The 18,923-nt window shown below is 38.2% G+C and overlaps 1 protein-coding gene across 8 annotated transcripts in view; it reads left to right on the top strand.

Annotated features, from left to right (window-relative positions):
• NETO1 (neuropilin and tolloid like 1) overlaps nt 1-18,923 on the top strand; it is a 109,751-nt gene that overhangs the window by 52,045 nt on the left and 38,783 nt on the right. For 6 of the 8 annotated variants that reach the window (XR_004301630.1, XR_004301631.1, XM_032422822.1 and 3 more), the window contains exons 5-6: nt 11,975-12,016; nt 12,135-12,262. The exons of 1 other annotated variant lie outside the window; for it this stretch is intronic. Coding sequence is in view for 5 of the 7 variants with exons in the window: in XM_032422822.1 (XP_032278713.1) it covers nt 11,975-12,016; nt 12,135-12,262 (170 nt within the window). In the remaining 2 variants the exon portion in view is untranslated. Of the gene's footprint in view, nt 1-11,974; nt 12,017-12,134; nt 12,263-13,305; nt 15,345-18,923 lie in introns of those variants that run through there. One more of the 8 variants, XM_032422826.1, reaches the window with a different exon arrangement.

Here is an 18,923-nt window from a genome sequence, read left to right on the forward strand (position 1 = left end):
GTGGTATTTTTGATGAAAGCAAAGGTGTGAAGGAGTCAAGTTAATTTTGTTTTAGAAATTCTCAGCTCAGGTAATTAGGAGAAGGCTAGTAATTAATAAAAATGAAAAGTCTAGGGAAATAAAATTGATGGGATCCCATCAATCATACTCTCTGACTTAAAATAAGAGAGACCTAATTCCCTCCTTTCAGTTTAAAAATTATGATATTGATTTATATTGCGTTAGACCATTACTTTGGGGAAATCTTGCATTATTTTCACACCTCTTACGAAATAACTTTAGGTGCTCTTATATTTGAATGACAGAAAAATGGGCAGATGGAGTGCAGATTTAGCAAGTGTCTCAATAAACAGCTGGGTCTCAAACTACAGTCTCTGGGCAGATGAAGCATTTCAAGTTTTGATAATGTAGCACCAGCTTTACAAATATTTTTAAAATGCCAATGAAAACAAATGTCAGTACAGCACTATTAAGCATTCTAAGACTTACATTTCAATGGGCATACTGAGTTGTATTTGATCTAGGCTAGAAAAGTGTTTGATTCCTGCAATCTTTAGATGAACGATTTGGGGCCAAGTGGACCCTGAAGACAGCCCAGCTCTGTATGGAGCTCCAGCATCTTTAATTCTCCCCAGTTCCTAAGATGGAGGCTAAACTTTCCAGAAATAATTCTTTCTCTGAGGAGGAGGAATTTAAGGAGCTATAGTTTACTTTTCTTAACATGTGGTTCAAAAATAGGTACCTGACTGATCACTTGTATTCTCAAATGAAATACTCATTAAAAAGCACTGGTTTCAGACACCCGTTCCAGCCTTCAGCATCACTGTGGTATTGGAGAAATTAGTTCCAGGGGGATGACAAGAAACGTGAGAAATGCAAATGAAATGATTCCGGATTTTTATTTTTGTAATCGTTTAATATCCCTATACTTAAGTGGACCAAAGTTAACTGCTAGTGGAGAAGGCAAGTACGTGGTGAGATTTCCAGTTCTCAGACAGGTGTGTGCATCTAGAAGTCCTCTGGAATCACCAGCTGTGACATGAGGCACAATGTTTTTTTCAATAGCTTCATACATATTCAGAGAAACTCAATTTTACCATAATCTAAAATTAAGGTATAAATTTTTAGCTAAGTTGACATAAAAGGGCTTTTTAATGCCTTGTATATGTTGTCATATGTTAAAGGAAAAGTGGATGTCTGGGCATTTACCATGTATCTATCCTTATTTGGATATTTGTAAATATGCAGTAGAAACTTATGAGTTTTCTGCAGGGATTCTCCAGCTGATTCCAGGCATTTGAGGAAGTGAGATGAAATCCTCATTAACCCCAAAGTTAGATGCTTTCCAGTAGAAATAAGTGCCATATGCAGAATAGACAGTGAGGTTACAACAGGGGGAGTTGACTTGTAAATCAGGGTTTTAGAGCAACAGTAATATTTTAGGTATATTTTATAAACAATATTTTAGGTATCCATTTACCATGCAGGAGCTAAAATTCTGGTGTACCTGGATGGGATAACTTAGATAGCACTTTATACTTTAGGAAATCTATATCCTATCCATTATCTAGCTGATTTTCATAAATTCTCTGCTTGGTATGAAGCCAGCTGATATTTTTATACCAATTTTTTTAGAAAGGAGGCAATTGATACCTTAGAAGGTAGAATTCTGTCAATAATTGTTGTTACATAACACAGGTTCAGTGTCATTAAATCTTTCTGGTGAATTCTTCTTTATGAAATTAATATTTGACCTCCTTTTTAGATTGTATATTTTGGATTTGCTTTTAGGGCCATTTGGTTTAACATAATATTGTTTCAAGGGTTTTTTTTTTTTTCAGTTTTTTATTGACTGGAATATCACTTGTGCCCTTTTAATCTCAGTCATTCCACATCAATATGCATTGCACATACATGGCTTTTATAAAAAATGTGTGGCTGGATTTTGTGGATTTGAAGGATGGCCAAAGTTCGATAATTCTGACCTTGGTCCAAGAAGATGAGAGTTGTGGGGTAAAGTAAGGACACGCTTCCTTTTAAAGACAGAACATGGTAACTTCAGCTCCTCATCCAGATGGGCAGAAATGCATCTGCTTAGATCATTCCATGGGCATCTCCAGGATTTATCAAGAGATGCATCATGCATGCGCTCACGACAATCTACTGGCAGGGACAGAACTTGGCATTCTGCATTTGCTCATTTTTTCCAATCCCATGATGGCTCCACTTGCCCGTGTGCACTGCTAGCACCTGGCATAAAAACTCTAGTGTCCTTGCCAAGGGCACCAACAGAGGACACTCCCACAGTCTCCAATTAGAGGCCATTCCAGCTCTATTTAGAACCAGCTAAGGCTCATCAGATCCACTGGAAGCATGAAAGATCTTGTCTTGAAGCTACATTTGCATGGCTTGTGCAGCTTTATATTTAGTTAGCTGTAACTTACAAGGCTTCCTCATGGTACTTGCATTTATATTTATATTTTATTTTTTTTAAAGATTTTATTTATTTGTTTATTAGAGAGCGAGCGAGAGAGAAACAGCATGAGAGGGGAGAGAGTCAGAGGGAGAAGCAGGCTCCCTGCTGAGCCGGGAGCCCCATGCGGGACCCGATCCCAGGACTCCAGGACCATGACCTGAGCTGAAGGCAGTCGCTTAACCAACTGAGCCACCCAGGCACCCTGCATTTATATTTTTAAATAAGATTGGGAAAACATAACTTTTTCTTATATATATTTTTCAAATTCAGTGACAATTTGTTAAGCATACGGCGACACAGTGGGATAAAAGAGGTTGATGTGAGGATTGTGCCAACCCCTAGCATGCTCATGCTCACACTCACACACACACAAACACACACACACAACTTGTGGTGCCACCCCCACTTTCAGTTCTTGGCATGTCAGAGCCAGGAGTACCTTACTCCTCTGTAGCTGAGTGCAACCCTTGCTAGCCAGAGGCCCAGACTCTCACTTCGCCCTCATGACGTCATTTCCTGCTCTCTCTCTTCTAGGTATGAAACTTCAGATGCAAGTCCCACACTACCTGCCATGATATTTGCTCTAAACTCTTCTACGGTCAAGAATTCCACTTCTCCCTGATTCCTATGAAATAACACTTTTTTAAATTTTCTTTAAAGATTTTTATTTATTTATTTGAGAGTGAGTGAACGAGGGAGAGAGCACGAGCAGAAGGGAGGGGCAGAGGCAGAGGGAGAAGCAGACTCCCCGCTGAGCAGGGAGCACGACGCGGGGCTCGATCCCAGGACCCTAGGATCAGGACCTGAGCCGAAGGCAGACGCTTAACTGGCTGAGCCACCCAGGTGCCCCTAAAATAACACTTTTTAAACAAAATAGTTCTCTTGAGTATAGTTGACACATTAGTGTCAACTAAATACATTAGTTTCATGTGTACAACATAGTGACTCAATTTCTGTATAGACCACCCTACGCTCACCTTCAGTGTAGCTCCCATCTGTCCCCATACAATGTTATTACCATATCATTCACTATAGTCCCTATGCTGTGCCTTTTATGCCTGTGACGTATTCCTTCCATAACTGGAAGCCTGCATCTTTCTTGTGTATATAGATAAACATTGCTGAATGTTGGGAAAGCATTAAGTGTGAAGTTGTTGAGCGGAAGAAGAGGACATTGGAAGTGTTCATTCAGGGGCACCTGGGTTCTCAGTCGGTTGAGTATCTGACTCTTCGTTCCGGCTCAGGTCATGATCTCAAGGTTCATGAGATTAAGCCCCATGTCGTCGCGCTCTGCGCTCAGCAGGGGTCTGCTTGGATATTCTCTCCCTCTGCCCCTTCCCCTGCTCTAGCGTGCGCTCTCTGTCTCTCTCAAAAATAAAAAATCTTTTTTTTTTTTTTTTAAAGAAGTGTTCATTCACTGACAGGGCTGGCACCACAGTTATGCCAGCAAGAAATGTCTTATTAGACCAGTTCTATGAAAAGGATGGTTCAAAAGATGGACTTGTTCATCTGAGGTTTCATGTCATTTAGGTTGTAATAACTGGATGAGTGAATAGGGGCTTCTGACAGAAGTGGGCAGGGGCGGCGAGTTGCTAATAATCAAGAACTTCCCTGGCTTCCTTTGCATTCAATATTCAAACACCAAATGCCAGTTTGGGACTATCTAGGTTTTTTTAATTTGTCTTTATTACTCTTTTGGTCTTCTGATGATTTCTTCTTCCTTTCTTCTCACAAGTTTTTAGTAAATGCACATTTTCCACATAGAACAATACTATTGTCTGGTGACTATCAAAAACAAACATTGTAAAAGCCTGTTTAGTGTGAGCACAAGCAAAATCTAGATTCTTTGCATACATTTAATAAAAAAGAGTTATGTTTTCTCAATATATTTAAAAATGTGAATAAGAGCATCATGAGAAAACTTTCTATATTATAGCTAAAGAAATAAAACAAGGAAACAAAACATCTGTATAAGGCTGGCAATTACATCTTCACAGAGAGTTTCTCTTCCTAAGGGTTTTAATGTTGGCACCGAGTTTATATATCATGACTTCTGGCTTAACATAAATTTACTCATATATGGATTTTAGAAATCAAACCTTAAGGAATTTCAGGAAGGAAATTTGCAAGTCCTTTAAAATATTATTGATATTTTCATGGCTGGGAGCCAAGGCTGAGCTGGGTTCTAGATGGGTAGAGAAGGGTGGAGATACTGAAGTGTCCACCGGAAGGGCCGTTAGTTTCCACGTAAGAACTGACTGAATAAAGATACATCCGGAGATATTTCAGGACTTTCCAAAGTAAATAGACAGGAGAAGTGGAGACATATGTAGCTTATGACATAATTCAGAATGTGTGAGATTGTGGAAGTTTGAGGGAAATACTGATTCACATTCTGTAAGACTATCCGGTTGGGTGGTTGAACTCTGTCTGCCTTGCAACCATATCCAAGTACTGAGTTAAGTTTTACAATCAGAGGGTTTTGTAGTTATGGTTACATGGCCAGGTCAGGCAATTCCATTTTCCCATAAACTGTTGTTCGAGGAATAGCACTGTGTTTTGTGATATAATGGCATATGTGAGCTATAAAAGCCTAGATCAAGAACATTTTCAGCTCAGGAAAAGTAAGTTTCAGGGATATTTAATGATTGGTTCAAAGTTATAAGTTAGCCATAAAGCTGTTTAGGTTTTAGGTCAAAACAAGTTGCATTTTCCTAAACTAACTGCACCTCCATTTTGTTCATTTCTAAAATGAAGATACCTCTGATTTGGTTTAGTGATAGTCTAATCAGATAAACATTAATTTACTGAAAGTTCATCTACAATATGGCTAGCATTGTGGAAATTTCTTTTGAATATAAAATAAATGTATCACAGGGTCCTGATTTAATAAATTTCAACTTTGACTTTTGTTGGAAGACCTTTGCCCATGATACAAAGGTGGGGTTGGCTAGGGCAGAACTTCTGCAATATTTTAGTCTTACCCTCTCTTGAAGACCTCAAAGTGCTTTGGCTTATATGGCCATATTCAGTCAATCCTTATAATATTAGACATTCAAGCTGATAACATTTTATTTTTTTAATTTTTTAAAAAGATTTTATTTATTTATTTGACAGAGAGAGACACAGTGAGAACAAGAACACAGCAGGGGGGGTGGGAGATGGAGAAGCAGGCTTCCCGCCGAGCAGGGAGCCCGATGCGGGGCTCGATCCCAGGACCCTGGGATCATGACCTGAGTGAAAAGCAGACGCTTAACGACTGAGCCACCCAGGCGCCCCAAGCTGATAACATTTTAAATAGCTATTTGTTAATTCATAGAAAAAGTGTACTGTGTTAACATAAAAACATATGTTAAAAGGCATTTATTGATATTAAAATATTAATAAATATTAAAATAATTAGAAGAATTACATTGTTTTAATTTCTGGAAATCTATTCAGTGTCTGGCTTATTAGAAGACAACTAGATTCTCACATCTACTTCATTAAATGCATTACAATGTTTTCTTATGGTTGAAGTAAATGAAGAAAATTCAACTTCACAGAGATATGTAGCTGAAAAAGGGAAGAATATTTTCATAGCCTTTTCAGATGGATATACTACTTCAAATCTCAAAAAGTGACAGTTTCTTAAAGGTATTTTGCAATGAGGAATGGTGAAACTATATCAGTGAAGTTTTTGTATTCTGTTCATTAACATCTGTCTATGGCTCTTTCATCCACGTATGATTCCTTAAGGTCATGCATTACTCTTTGACAGCTATTGGATCACAGTAACACAGATCTTCCAAATGCTGACCCATTTCATTATTGAACATCAAAAATCACAGTTATCCATTTAATCAATAGTCACATTTAAAAATGCTTTAAGTATTGAGAAGTTGTCAGATACACAGTGATGGATATGATTTTCTTTGCTTGAAGCTTGAATTTGATCATTGGCAGCAAATATTGTCAGTTGTTTTCTTTAAAGTCAACAGATTCACTATGTTCATTCTGCAGAAAAGACATGTACTCAAAATTTTAGATTTTAAAAAAATGGCACTTTTTCATCAAGGAGATTTTTAAGTAAAATAGTTCTCTACCCCCACAAATGCATGGGCATGAATTATACAATAAATACCAATGGCTGTGGTTTGGTGCCATGGTCTTGAATCCTGCTAAAGCATCAGCAGTTTATTTACCGTTGCTTTTGCACCATCAATGCAAATGTCAACACAGATGTTCCAGCATAACTCATAACATTCAGAAGTTTTCCAATAATTTGAATATTTCAGCACAACTCGCATTTGTTGCCAAGCATTCACATAGAAGAAGGTCGTTGGTGATTGGCTCATGCTAACACTGGATAACTCAAGCGAAAGAAGCAAGCTCAACCATGTCTGTACATTTATTTGTTACACAAAAGTAAAATTCTGTAGACAAGATATTAAGTTTTTCTTCTTGTTTAAAGCTAAAACTTTAAATCAACAAGTTGCTGTAAGGCTGGAAAGCAGGAGAGTCCTGTTTTTGTTTTTTTTCCCTGACTATCCATCCAGTAGACATCAAGCAATGGCAGCTGCACACTGTTAGTCTGTCATCTCTCGTGTGTGCTTCTCCAGCCAATGCAGGACCTTAACTTACTTTGTAAGATGCCTCAGTGACTTTATCAATTTTAGTTTCAAAAGTGTAATAAAAGATTTTTAGCTTTTGAAGAGCTGATTATGTCTACATTTAAAATATCTAATACTTTTTAAACAATTATTAACTCAAAATAATGTTGCAATCAAACTGTCACTATAAAATTACTAGAAAATATTTTTCTGCCTCAATTGCAATAAAACAAATTATTAACATCTATAAAACTGAAGGAATGATAGCTTTTGTCATATTTTCTTTTCTTATGGACAGCTTTCCCTTCTTATTGGGAGTAGATTTCTCCTTTTCATGAATAAGAGACCTCTTTGGAATATTAGTGTCATCCTTTTCTCCAGCTTTAGAAACAGAACGTGTAAGGATGGTGGAGAAAGTGAGGCTGTCAATCTCCTCCATCTCCGACAAATGTCTCCTGCACAGGAAGAAGAATATATTACAGATATATTTCTTTTATTTCAGGGAAAATATTACTGAATTTCATAATATTCATACTTAGATAAAATTTTTAAAATTAGAAAAAAAATTAAAATGTTTTTCCATATACATATAGTCATAAAATAAGACAGAAATATGTCCTAAATTCTAGTTGTGCTTTTATGTATGTCTGAGACATAATTCTAGATTTCATAATAACAACGTCTTGGACAAAAATGAGGTTACAGAGATTAGAGCAGGGAAAATTGAAGCAAGCCAGTAAATGTCCAGTAAAATTATTGAGAATAAACTGGATTAATCTCTGAAAATGTATATCATTTATACCCTAAATCCACTACCTTAGAATATTATTGGAAACACAAGCAAATATTTTAGTAACCATAATAGTGATGATGTCATCAAATAGCATGTAGGATCTGGAAACACTGTCATACATTTTCATTTAGGAGCTGAAGCTAATGGGATCTTCTGTGGTGGACCATGGAAGAGAGGAAGAGGGAGTGGAGAATTGTTTCAAGTAGTTTTTATGAGCTCAGCCTTCAAGTGAAGTTCAGCCATTTTGTCCACATTTCACTGGGCAGAACTTGGCCACACAGTGACCCACACCTGTCAGGGAGGGTGGGGGACGTGGTCAGCTGGTGCCCAGAAAGAAAGAGACTCGGGTTTGATTTATTAGAGATTAGTCCCTAATATATCATCTAATTTGATAATTTACTGTGGGAGCCTCTGAATTGGAAAGGTATAGTTGTATGTGTTGCAAATACGTCAACAGTATAAGAAAATCAACCTGGTATAAAGTAACTATTTTTTATATACACAGAGACATATGTTAAATTCATTAATATTTATGGTGCTCCCACTATGTGCAAGTGGTATTCTAGGTCTTGGAGAGAGGGGAGCAGTAGACAAAAGTCCCTTATAGAATGTGCTTCCTTATAGTGTGGTGGGAGTCGATGGCCAATAGGAAAGTAAACCAATAGGAAAACAAGAGTGGATTTTGATAAAAGAAACCGTGAAGGAAGAAAAGAAAGTGAGAGGTAGTGTTACTTTATAGAGGCTCATGCAGGAAGGTCTTTTTGAGAGGACCGTACTCCAGGCATGAGCTGAAGAAGGAGTAAGATCCAGCCATGCAAAGACCTGTGGGGAGGGCAGCGCAGATGGAGTGACAAGTTCTGAGCGCTGAGGGGGCAGCCTCACATGCCGGAGGACCAGGAAGGCTCCGCTTGTTTTGAGAGGAGACAGAAAAGTCGGGAGCCTGTGGTACGTTGGGCCAGGGGGTCAGGGGCAAGAACACACAGAGAATTACAGTCTTTAAAAAGAGCTGTGGTTTTATTCAACCAGCAATGAAAGCCAGGTGAGTAATACGATTTGATTTATATTTTTAAAAGTTTATTAGGGTTGCTTAGTGGAGAACAGCTTTGGGGAGATCTAGAGTAGAAGGTGGCTACTATCTCCATCTACTCCATCTTCACTGTGCTGCTGCATAATCACTTCTGTCATTGCCCCCGAACAACCTGGGGCAAAAAAAAACAATTTTAGCATTCTTAAATCCAGTGTAAGCTGCTTTAAAAAAAAATTATTGTGGTGTTTATTTTCTATTTTGCGGGTCATTGCGACCATGATATTACTGGTGGCTTATTCAAATGGGAGTGCAGAAACAATTTTTTCTCAAGTTTTTTTCTCCCTCCCTCCCCTCCTTTTCTTAACCATCAGTGCTCTCACCATTAATACAAAGACAAAAATAAATTTTCAACTCCCAGAACTGGCATTTCTCTCAACATTGTGTAGCACAAGTTATAAAAATGACAAATGTTAGCCTTCAAACCACAAAATGAAATACCAACTACATCTGCAAGAATCATAGGAACAGCCATGCCAGGCTGAAACACTCAAATCTATAATGACTATTATTAAACGTTATGCAAAATAGTGAAAGGGACATAATGAATAATAAAGAATCTGGATAACTGAGGTGGGCAAGCTTGATGTAAAAGTAAGGGAAAATATTGGGTCTCTTCAGTACCAATAAACGTACTTAGTGGTGACAACCAATCTGCATAATTCTGTACAAAACATAGTTCTTTTATTGCGCACAGTAGGTATTAAATACACATTTTTTGAGGGGCACCTGGGTAGCTCAGTCGGTTAAGCATCCGACTCTTGATTTCTCTTCAGGGGTCGTGATATGAAGCCCCATGTTGGGCTCCGTGCTCAGCAGGGAGTCTGCTTGAGATTCTCTCTCTCTCTCTCAAATAAATAATTTATATATATATATACAAATATCACACATTTTTTTGAAAGAATAACCAAATATCCATTAATTTAGATGAAGGCAGAAACATCTACTTGGGGTATCCTGATCCAAATTAACTATGTTGTCCTCATTTCTGCATCTTTCATGGAAATTGCACCAGGTATTTCCTTCTCCTTCTTTCCCTCACTCTTTATCCTTTCTTTCCTTCCTCCATTCTTTCCTTCCTTCCTTTCTTCATTCCTTCCTTTCTTCCTTCCCCCCTTCCTCCCTCCCTCCCTCTCTCCTTCCCTCTCTCCCTTCCTTCCTTCCTTCTGAAAGGTAAAAGAACTGTTTTCAAAATAATTATACAAAGGAATTTGGGGGCGCCTGGGTGGCTCAGTCGTTAAGCGTCTGCCTTCGGCTCAGGTCATGATGCCAGGGTCCTGGGATTGAGCCCCACATCGGGTTCCTTGCTCCTGCTTCTCCCTCTCCCACTCCCCCTGCTTGTGTTCCCTCTCTCCCTGTGTCTCTTTGTCAAATAAATAAATAAAATCTTAAAAAAACATTATACAAAGGACTTGTATCTTGATTCAAAATATACCACCACATTATAATTGTGTTCTATAATAAAGTGAGTCTAAATAGTTGACCTAACTAAATTGTAGCCTGGCTGATCCAGGCCTTTCAATTTCAATGTATCAGTACGCATTACTGTTTAAGAAAATTAGGAAAAAAAAAAACTGTAATGAAAATAAGTACAGTGATACAGTCAGCCTGAAGCCATAGGCTTAGCGTCTCCAGGAACACAGACATATAAAGGAGCACACTTGGATACACACCAACATCTACACACACACAGTCTTGATATCCGTAAATAATTGCCTCCTGAGAGTGCTACCCTTTCATATTTCAGCCCTAGACTCTTGTTGAGCAGTGTCTCTCAATATATTTCTAACTTTATAAGGTTTTTAATTTACAGCCAATACCTTAGTAGTAAAAAGAAATTGTTTCACATTTACCTTTTAAATTGGATGCCAGGTGTCTCCAAGAAAAATCATAACCATTAATGCCTTTATCCATAAGTAAAAGAAAATCCAATTCAAAGTAACTGAAATTATAAGGACGTACATTGTTTCAAAAAGCAAAAGGGGGAGGAAGTGTGACTACAGGGTAGTTGAATAGAGTGCCCCGGTGATGTTCGTAAGGATTCGCGTTCTACAGGTTTCTATTCTGCTCACCCTTGAGAGTTAGCATCTCCTCACGTTAGCACCTGTCAGCACCGTAAGCTGACCACTGTGCACAATCCCCAAGGGACCCCATACAAACCAGATCACAGTGTGAGCCAGAAAACTATATATGTCTTGTTTCCTTTTATTTTTGAAGAAAACTCTCTCAGAAGTCTTCCAACCAGCTAACCATGACATTTCACTGGCTGCACACTTATCTCAAAGTCAGTTTCAGGAAGTGGAAACAAGCCCACCATTTTGGCTTCTAACACTTAGGACACTTCCGAGGCTCATGATACATCAAGCTTCCCCCAAGTACGTGAGCAGAGAAGGACACATACCTGGACCTGGGGTGGGGTGAGGGGAAAGCCAGGGAGGGAGCTGGCGTTGAGAGGACACCGCCAATACTGAGGAATACTTTGGAAGCTAGCATGGAATAAAAAGTTAAGGAAAAAGGTCTGCTGGAAATAGGATAGTGCATTCTGCTGGGGGAAAGAGGCCCTCGGTTTCACAGCTGAAATTTGTACTTTCAGTTTTTCAGTGGCAAAGAAAATGATGTTTCAACAATTCACAGAATCTGTTAAATCAGACAAAATGATTATACATGTCATAGATGGAAATATACTCAAAACTTGCCTTAACCTATGGATACATTTTACAAAACCATCTAGTGTCCGATTATGGATTTAGGGATGAGTAATATTTTTATTTGGTGCCTAGATGAAGAATGGCATTGGAAGGTTTTTAAAAATGGCTTCTTTTGTAGTAATAAAAACGCTATGGTAATAATTCTGTTTTATAAATTAACATTTCCGTCTTAACATTATCATACAGTTTTTTATTTAACCACTTAATTTCCCTTAATATATTTTTTGGCAGATTCCTGAATAATTTAATGGTATATTACTCACCATCATTTTAAGGAATAAATGCAGAATAAGACTAATTATCTTTTTCTCGATTTTTAAGATCCCGACTTTAAGGACCTTGGAGTTTTGAAACCGTTACCAGGTTGGTAAAATAGATACTCAGTAATGTTCAGAGGTCTTTGTTTTCTGCTCTGAAATACACTTTTGGTTTATTATTCAAGCTCCATTTTTGTATGTTTGTTTGGCATTTTGTTATTTAGCATGTGAGTTTGAGATGGGCGGTCCTGAAGGAATTGTGGAATCTATACAAATTATGAAAGAAGGCAAAGCTTCTGCTAGCGAGGCTGTGGATTGCAAGTGGTACATCCGGGCACCTCCACGATCCAAGGTCAGTCTTAAGGTGAAAACAGATCTGCAAACAGTCAGCTCGGGAAGTGTCTGGAGCATGCGCTGCTTTGAACCAACTGGACATGCTAAGTGGGTTTCAGATTGCAATCATAAGCTATCATTTTATTTTGGTTTGAAATGCAACTTGTCTTGCCCCAACCAAGGAAACTTTTGATGTTGTAAATAATATAGACAGGGTGTTTGAAGAGATCATTTGATCATCTGGACAAGAGACCCTAATGTGACTCTCCCCACACCCCCGACCCCTCAGGAAAATGGATTGAAATGCTATATCTAAGCTATGGGTCTAAGTATAATCACACTTAAGCCCTTCCTGTCAGTATCTGTAGTTTGCTCACTTTTCAACCTAATGTTGTATCTTTGGAAGAAATTGTCCAGGCCTTGCAAAAGCACATATCTCTGGCATATAAAATATCTTATGATAAGACTCAGGGACAGTGTCAAACAGGACCCGGGAGAGCCCGGCCCATGCAAAGAAGCCAGCCAGGTGTCCCCTGCCTCTTAAGCTCCTTTTTATTGTCGTTATGAAAAAGTATTGGTCTAAAATTACCAAGTCCTCCAATTTTCTCATAACATGGAAGAAGTCAGGATTTTATGTTGATCACCTTGGTTTTTAAATACTGGCAATACATCTTTTAAGTTGTAAATTTACATGCTATTAAACTAAATATATTATGGGTCAGATTCAGAGTCAGACCACTATTTTGGAAATACTTCCTTAGAACAACCATATTTATCCTCTTATTGAAATTCTAAGAAATACTGGGGATAACTTTGTGTCAGTGACTATCATAGGTGGGGAGTGTTATTTGCTAATCCCCCTTCCTTTATTGTCACTCCTCAGTTATATAGTTTCAACCAAGCCTTATTGATTTATTAGGTTTGTCGTTAACTTTATTGAGGTTGAAACAGTTTGTTATTTAATCAATAGATTTAGTGGCTCTGTAAAGTCTCAAGCATCATGTTGGAGAGATGAAGAAAGCATGCCGGCCCCTGTCCTCACGCTTCCTGTTTAATTCTTAGACAAATTTGTAACCAAATAATCCAAGGAATGAGCCATGATCACTGAGGTGTTCCTAAGGTGTAGTAGAGAGAGGGAGAAGTCGCATACACCTGCGAAGGTAAGTCAAATGTGGAATCAAATTCAGCCAGGGTGTCTACTGAATCTTAATGAGAAACAGCATTGTGTCAGGTAGACCAGGGAAGGGCTCTCCAGGTAGAGGGAATAGCATCAGGGTCATAGAATCAGAAAACAGTGAGCTTTTTTAGGAAATATGTAATTGAATGTGACCAAATAAAAGCATGGAGGCAAATAAAAGTATGGAGGTGGATGATGAGTCTTTGAGCCAAAGGGACGTAAAGAACCTGGATTCTTTCTGGTAGCAGTGATACATGGAAGAGTGTGCAGCAGGAAAATGTGATCAGCTTTGCGTTCTGGAAAAAAAAATTTTCCCTGGGATGTAGGGACAGAGGCATGAACACCGCGAGCAGAAGACTCGGGAGGAAGATGTGGCAATGAGCCCCATGGCTGAGGCTAGCTTATGATGGTAGACAGACCAAAGAAAGATTCAAGATCGATAGAGGAGATTTTGGTGGCTGGATATTCAGGATGGGGGGAAAAATAGAGTCATCTTTGAGGAGGCTGGTATTTCAGGAAGTGTGTTGGCTTTCCTCACTTGATTTTCCCAGGAATCTGTCTCTGGGTCTGCATACAATTTGGAAGTGCGGCACGCTTTGCCCAGACTTGCAGTCACAGGCATTCAGAGCCATGCTCCGTCTTCCAGCTTTGCCCCTGGCGGGCCTCTTTGCATCTGTGCAAATCTTTGAAAACTTTTATTGTATTATCAAGAAAGACTAAGTGACTCCTCCTTTAAAAAAAAAATCAAAGGCTGTTCGTGACATAAAAGCCCACGCACTCCTTGGATTATAAAGAAGCTAGATTGCAGTTTATTATTCTCTCTTACGTAATCTGTGGGTTCACAGGCAAGTGCTATTCATTTTTCTTAAACTCTATGAATGAAAGATTAGAAGAAAATTCTCCAGCTGGAAACATTTGAGCCCCACCTCATTGCTGTAAGCAGCATCTTTCACAGCAGTGATAAAGAGAGGGTTTTTATGGGAGCGTAAACACACGTCGTTTTTTTTTTTCCCCAGCTGGTAAATAGGCTGTCTTTTGTACAATTCCAGAGCAACAATACTCAGTGTACCTGTCTGTTACAGAATTTGGCATTCTGTGACCCAAAGGGGAAGCCGCCTGCAGAGCTGGACAAAGATGACTCTATTGTGACAAGCTTTCTCTGTTAAATTAAAGGTTAGAGGATAGGAAGTGGCTTTGAATAACTGTGGGGAAAAGCAAGAACTGGATATGACTGCCTATGTGAGCTTTCTATTTTTGTGGAGTTCCTAGCAGCTTATGAGAATAGACTATCAAAGCCCAAGTTAAACTCGAAGGGGCTCGCGGTGAATATTTGAATGATAACTGGGAATTGAAACGTTGCACGATGCAGGTAATAAAAAGTTTCCTGGAGTTCTATTAAAATTTATGTCAAGTATATATTGCTTCTCAGGCTTTTTGACAAATAGAAAACAGTCATACAGATGATCACCTTTAATTAGAATGTGATTAGTCCAGATTTCTTAGACCTTGGCATACCAGAGCCAGAGAGAACACTGGAAATCTGTTCCTGATTAGCTCATTTAACAGATGCATAAGCTGAGACATGATAATGAAGTCTTATACGGGCTAACAACGGACTGTAGAGATCCCTTTGTATAGACCCTAGAGCGAGGATGGTGGAAGGGTGTTACGGTGTCTTGTCCTGGATCTGGCACAGAAGAGAACCAACAGAAAAGAATGTTGGGTGATCAAATCATGGTAACTATTTGAATGTTAATTCCATGACAGCTGGGGCTTATGTATCTCTAGGTACTCAGCACCAAGCAAAATTTCTGTCATTCAGTTAAAACTCATGGAATAAAAAACAAACTTATGTATATCTAGAAAAATGGACATGGTGGCAATCTTCAGACATTGGAAGGACTGTTATATGACAGGAAAGAATGATAAGACTTAATCTGCATGGTTTCAAGTACTAGAATTTATTCAAATGCTTGAAACTAGAAAAAATATAGCTTTTGATTCGATATAAAGAAGGTTTGGCTTTTGTTTTAATAATGGAGCTGCCCAAAAATCAAATAAGATTCCATAGGAGGAATCCAAATAAAGTTTGGCAGAGATTTGGTACAATAATTTAAGTCAGGTAATTCTTCAGCATAGGAAAGATTAAACTCCCCTCAAGACCAAAACTTGATGAGTCTATGATAAGTGACTGCCCAAGTATTTGGTTTGTTGGTACAGAGCTAAGGCCAGATTTCCATCTCCTGACTCCCAGTCCAGTGTGATGTCACAAAACCACACTATTTGAGGAAATTGTCAAATTTGTTAAGATAGGAAAAGAGATAACTCAAAGACTTATAAAAGTACACAAATGAAGATGATTAACTTAATGATTAAGGTGTTGGAACAATAAAACTCTAGCTTTTAGTAATTACCCATCATTTAAAACTTCACATTAATTTTTAATGTGCTGTTACTTGATTCAAAAATGTTTTGAATAATATTAGTATTAAATAAACAGGGAAAACTTGACAAATATAGTAAGTCAATATTTTATCGTGAAGTTGTTTTATTTTTTTATTTTGTATTTTTTAAAGATTTTATTTATGTGACAGAGAGACACAGCGAGAGAGGAACACAAGCAGGGGGAGGGGCAGAGGGAGAAGCAGGCTTCCCGCCAAGCAGGGAGCCCGATGCGGGGCTCGATCCCAGGACTCTGGGATCATGACCTGAGTGAAAGGCAGACACTTAACGACTGAGCCACCCAGGCGCCCCTCATGAAGTTGTTTTAAAGTAAATTGTATGATGAACTTAATTGTAGGCAGAATCTTGAAGATGACACCCAAGATTTCCAGCCCAATCAGTGAGACTGTGAATATAAAATATCACATACCTGATTATGTTAAATTACCTGGCAAAGGGGATTTTGCTGATGCAGTTAAGGTTACCAATCAGTTGGCTCTGGGTTAATTAAAAGAGAATTTATCCAGGTGAGTCTATTCTCATCACATGAGCCCCTTAAAAGTTGGATTTTCTCTGGCTGTAGGCAAAAGGGGAAGTCAGAGGAACTAAGAACGTTTTCTAGGAGCCAAAAGTGATCCCTGGTAAATGGGCATCAAGAAAACAGGGACCTTGATCCTAGAATTGCCATTCAATAGAATTGCCAGAGAACATAATCCAGCCCACAGTGACTTCTACCCTACAGAACTCGGAGATACTGAATGGGTCTTGTTTAAAGCTGCTCTATTTCTGGGAACTTGTTATGGAGCAAGGAGAAAACTAACACAGCAGATGAAGGGTAGTAACTGTATTCCATTACAATGATAAGTTTTAGGGTTCTAAAGACTGAGTCTGCCTTTATTATCTCCAAAAATGAAAATAAAAATTGGGTAAACAAAATGGAAATTTTAACTGGCTAGATAACCACCAATAAACATCTCATGATCCAACTTTGTTTTTAACTGAGATCTCAGTTTTGTATGATCAGATATTGGAGATGGAGTGTTTTGATACTTGCTTATGCATGCCAGAAAATCATTTTAATGTTCCCATCAGGATTTGTTATAGGGTGTCATTTCAACATTTTAGAAAAGAGTATGATGTTGTGGTTTTCTCCTCTGAATAAAGGGGATGCTGCTACTAGCCTCCAGGTTCATGGGATATCATACCTAAAATTATAAGGCCTGGCAGGTCAGTCACAAATCAAACAGCAATCATGAAGTTCTGGGCTACATGCTTTTTAGAATGTGGCCTTATTTATCAAAGTAGAAAGTATTGAAACCACGGACAGCGTATCTAAGGCTGTGGTATGTATTTAATTTGTATTTTCATGGAGAAAACTGTTCTGGCAAGTCTTAAATAATTGCTCCAAACAATGTCTGTTTTCTGCATCTCATTGTGACATGAGGGGAGGGACCAGGTTGAAAGGTTGGTATTAAATGTTTGTTTGTAAATATATTACTTAGTAAATTGTTAACTAGATTTACTTACTTTAAGTACTCAAAAGGGATTCTGCTCTCCATATGAGTGTGATTTGGAAGACAGATATTACTAGAAATTGCTTATGTGTTCTGAAGCATCTCTGGGCCTATTCAATAAATCATTTTGTCAGCTCAAACTCTGTGATTGATTAGAAAGAAGAATGCATCAAAATGATTCACTGAGAGGAGATTGTAATCTGACTATTTTACTGGAGTTATATATGATTCTGTTTATCATTTTCCCTTTTTCTCAGCAGAGAGACTAAAGAGCTTTCTGTAGTTTTCCACCTTAAATAAAACCCATGTCATGTGGTGTTTCCCCCTTGGTGATCTTATGGCACAAGCTTTAAGCTGGGCAGGTATCATTTAAATCCTAATATAAGGAAGGCTCTTATATGATGTATCCTAGAGACAGTGTGGGGAAGCTTGATCCCTTTTCCGGCCAATGACAGTTGGTTTTTGCACCAACAGCTCTGCACCCAGTAAACCTAATATCCACTGGCATATTTTATTTCTTTACTTAAATGATTTTTAAAAAATGAAGTTAAAAAAATAATAGAATGCCTCAGAAGTGGAATACATAAAATCTAGTGACTAATTGTTCACTTCCTCTATAAATAGTGTCCTGTCTACTAAGAATGGCCTTTAAATATAGAAGGTGCTTAGACTGCTGTCATTGAACTTCATGTGAGAATACCAATCAGTCACCTCGTATGGAAAATGTGGACACTCTCTGGAGCTGTCAAATGAGAAACCATGGGCTGAATATCCAAATTGCCTTTCTAACTATAGCAGTGCTCTTCTATAAAACAAACTTCTTTCTAAGAAAATTTAAGACACCCATTTATTTCAGAGGGACACATTTATTTTCCGCGAATCTCATTTTTATCTGGATTGTCAACATGTTTCCTCGCCCCTCTAGGAAAATCAAAACAGTTTGGCTTTTTGCTGGCTTATTCATTTATTTTGTTGCAGTTTGTTTTCCTTAAGATTATAACTTTCTTTCTGGAATATAAGTCTGTCAGAATTAAAAAAAAAAAAATTATAGGAGTCTGCACAGTGCTGTACGAGGGAGCAAACCGGCAGGTGGATCCGAGTTCAATACTGATCTGTCGTCACCTAAGGGCCTGGGTCATCTTGAAAAAGTTACTTAGTTTTTCCCAATCTCAGCCTTTTTCATTTTAAAATGGTTATAACAAGTGTCTATTGTTGTTGAGAGATTGGAGTGAAATCATGTGTTAGCACAATGTCTTAAGTTATTGCCAGTATGGGATGCAGATGATAAATTAGCATTTTAAGCTGGCTTTCTAAGTGGGCAGGCACATTAGGCCACTGACTCACTCAACCTGGAAACATCAGGCTCTCAAATATCTTTCTTTCTTAAATTAGTCAAATGATTACTTGTTTCTCTCTGTGGGCAGAGTATTTGGTTTTTGTAGCTTTGGAAGGACACTGGAGGGAGGCGTTACTTTAGATTTGACTCCAAAGGACCTTTTTATGTACCCTACTCAAGGTTTTCTCCTGCTGGTAACTATGTATATTTA

Source organism: Phoca vitulina, unplaced genomic scaffold (genome assembly GCF_004348235.1).
Source record: "Phoca vitulina isolate PV1807 unplaced genomic scaffold, GSC_HSeal_1.0 scaffold27, whole genome shotgun sequence".
NCBI classification, from domain to species: domain Eukaryota; kingdom Metazoa; phylum Chordata; class Mammalia; order Carnivora; family Phocidae; genus Phoca; species Phoca vitulina.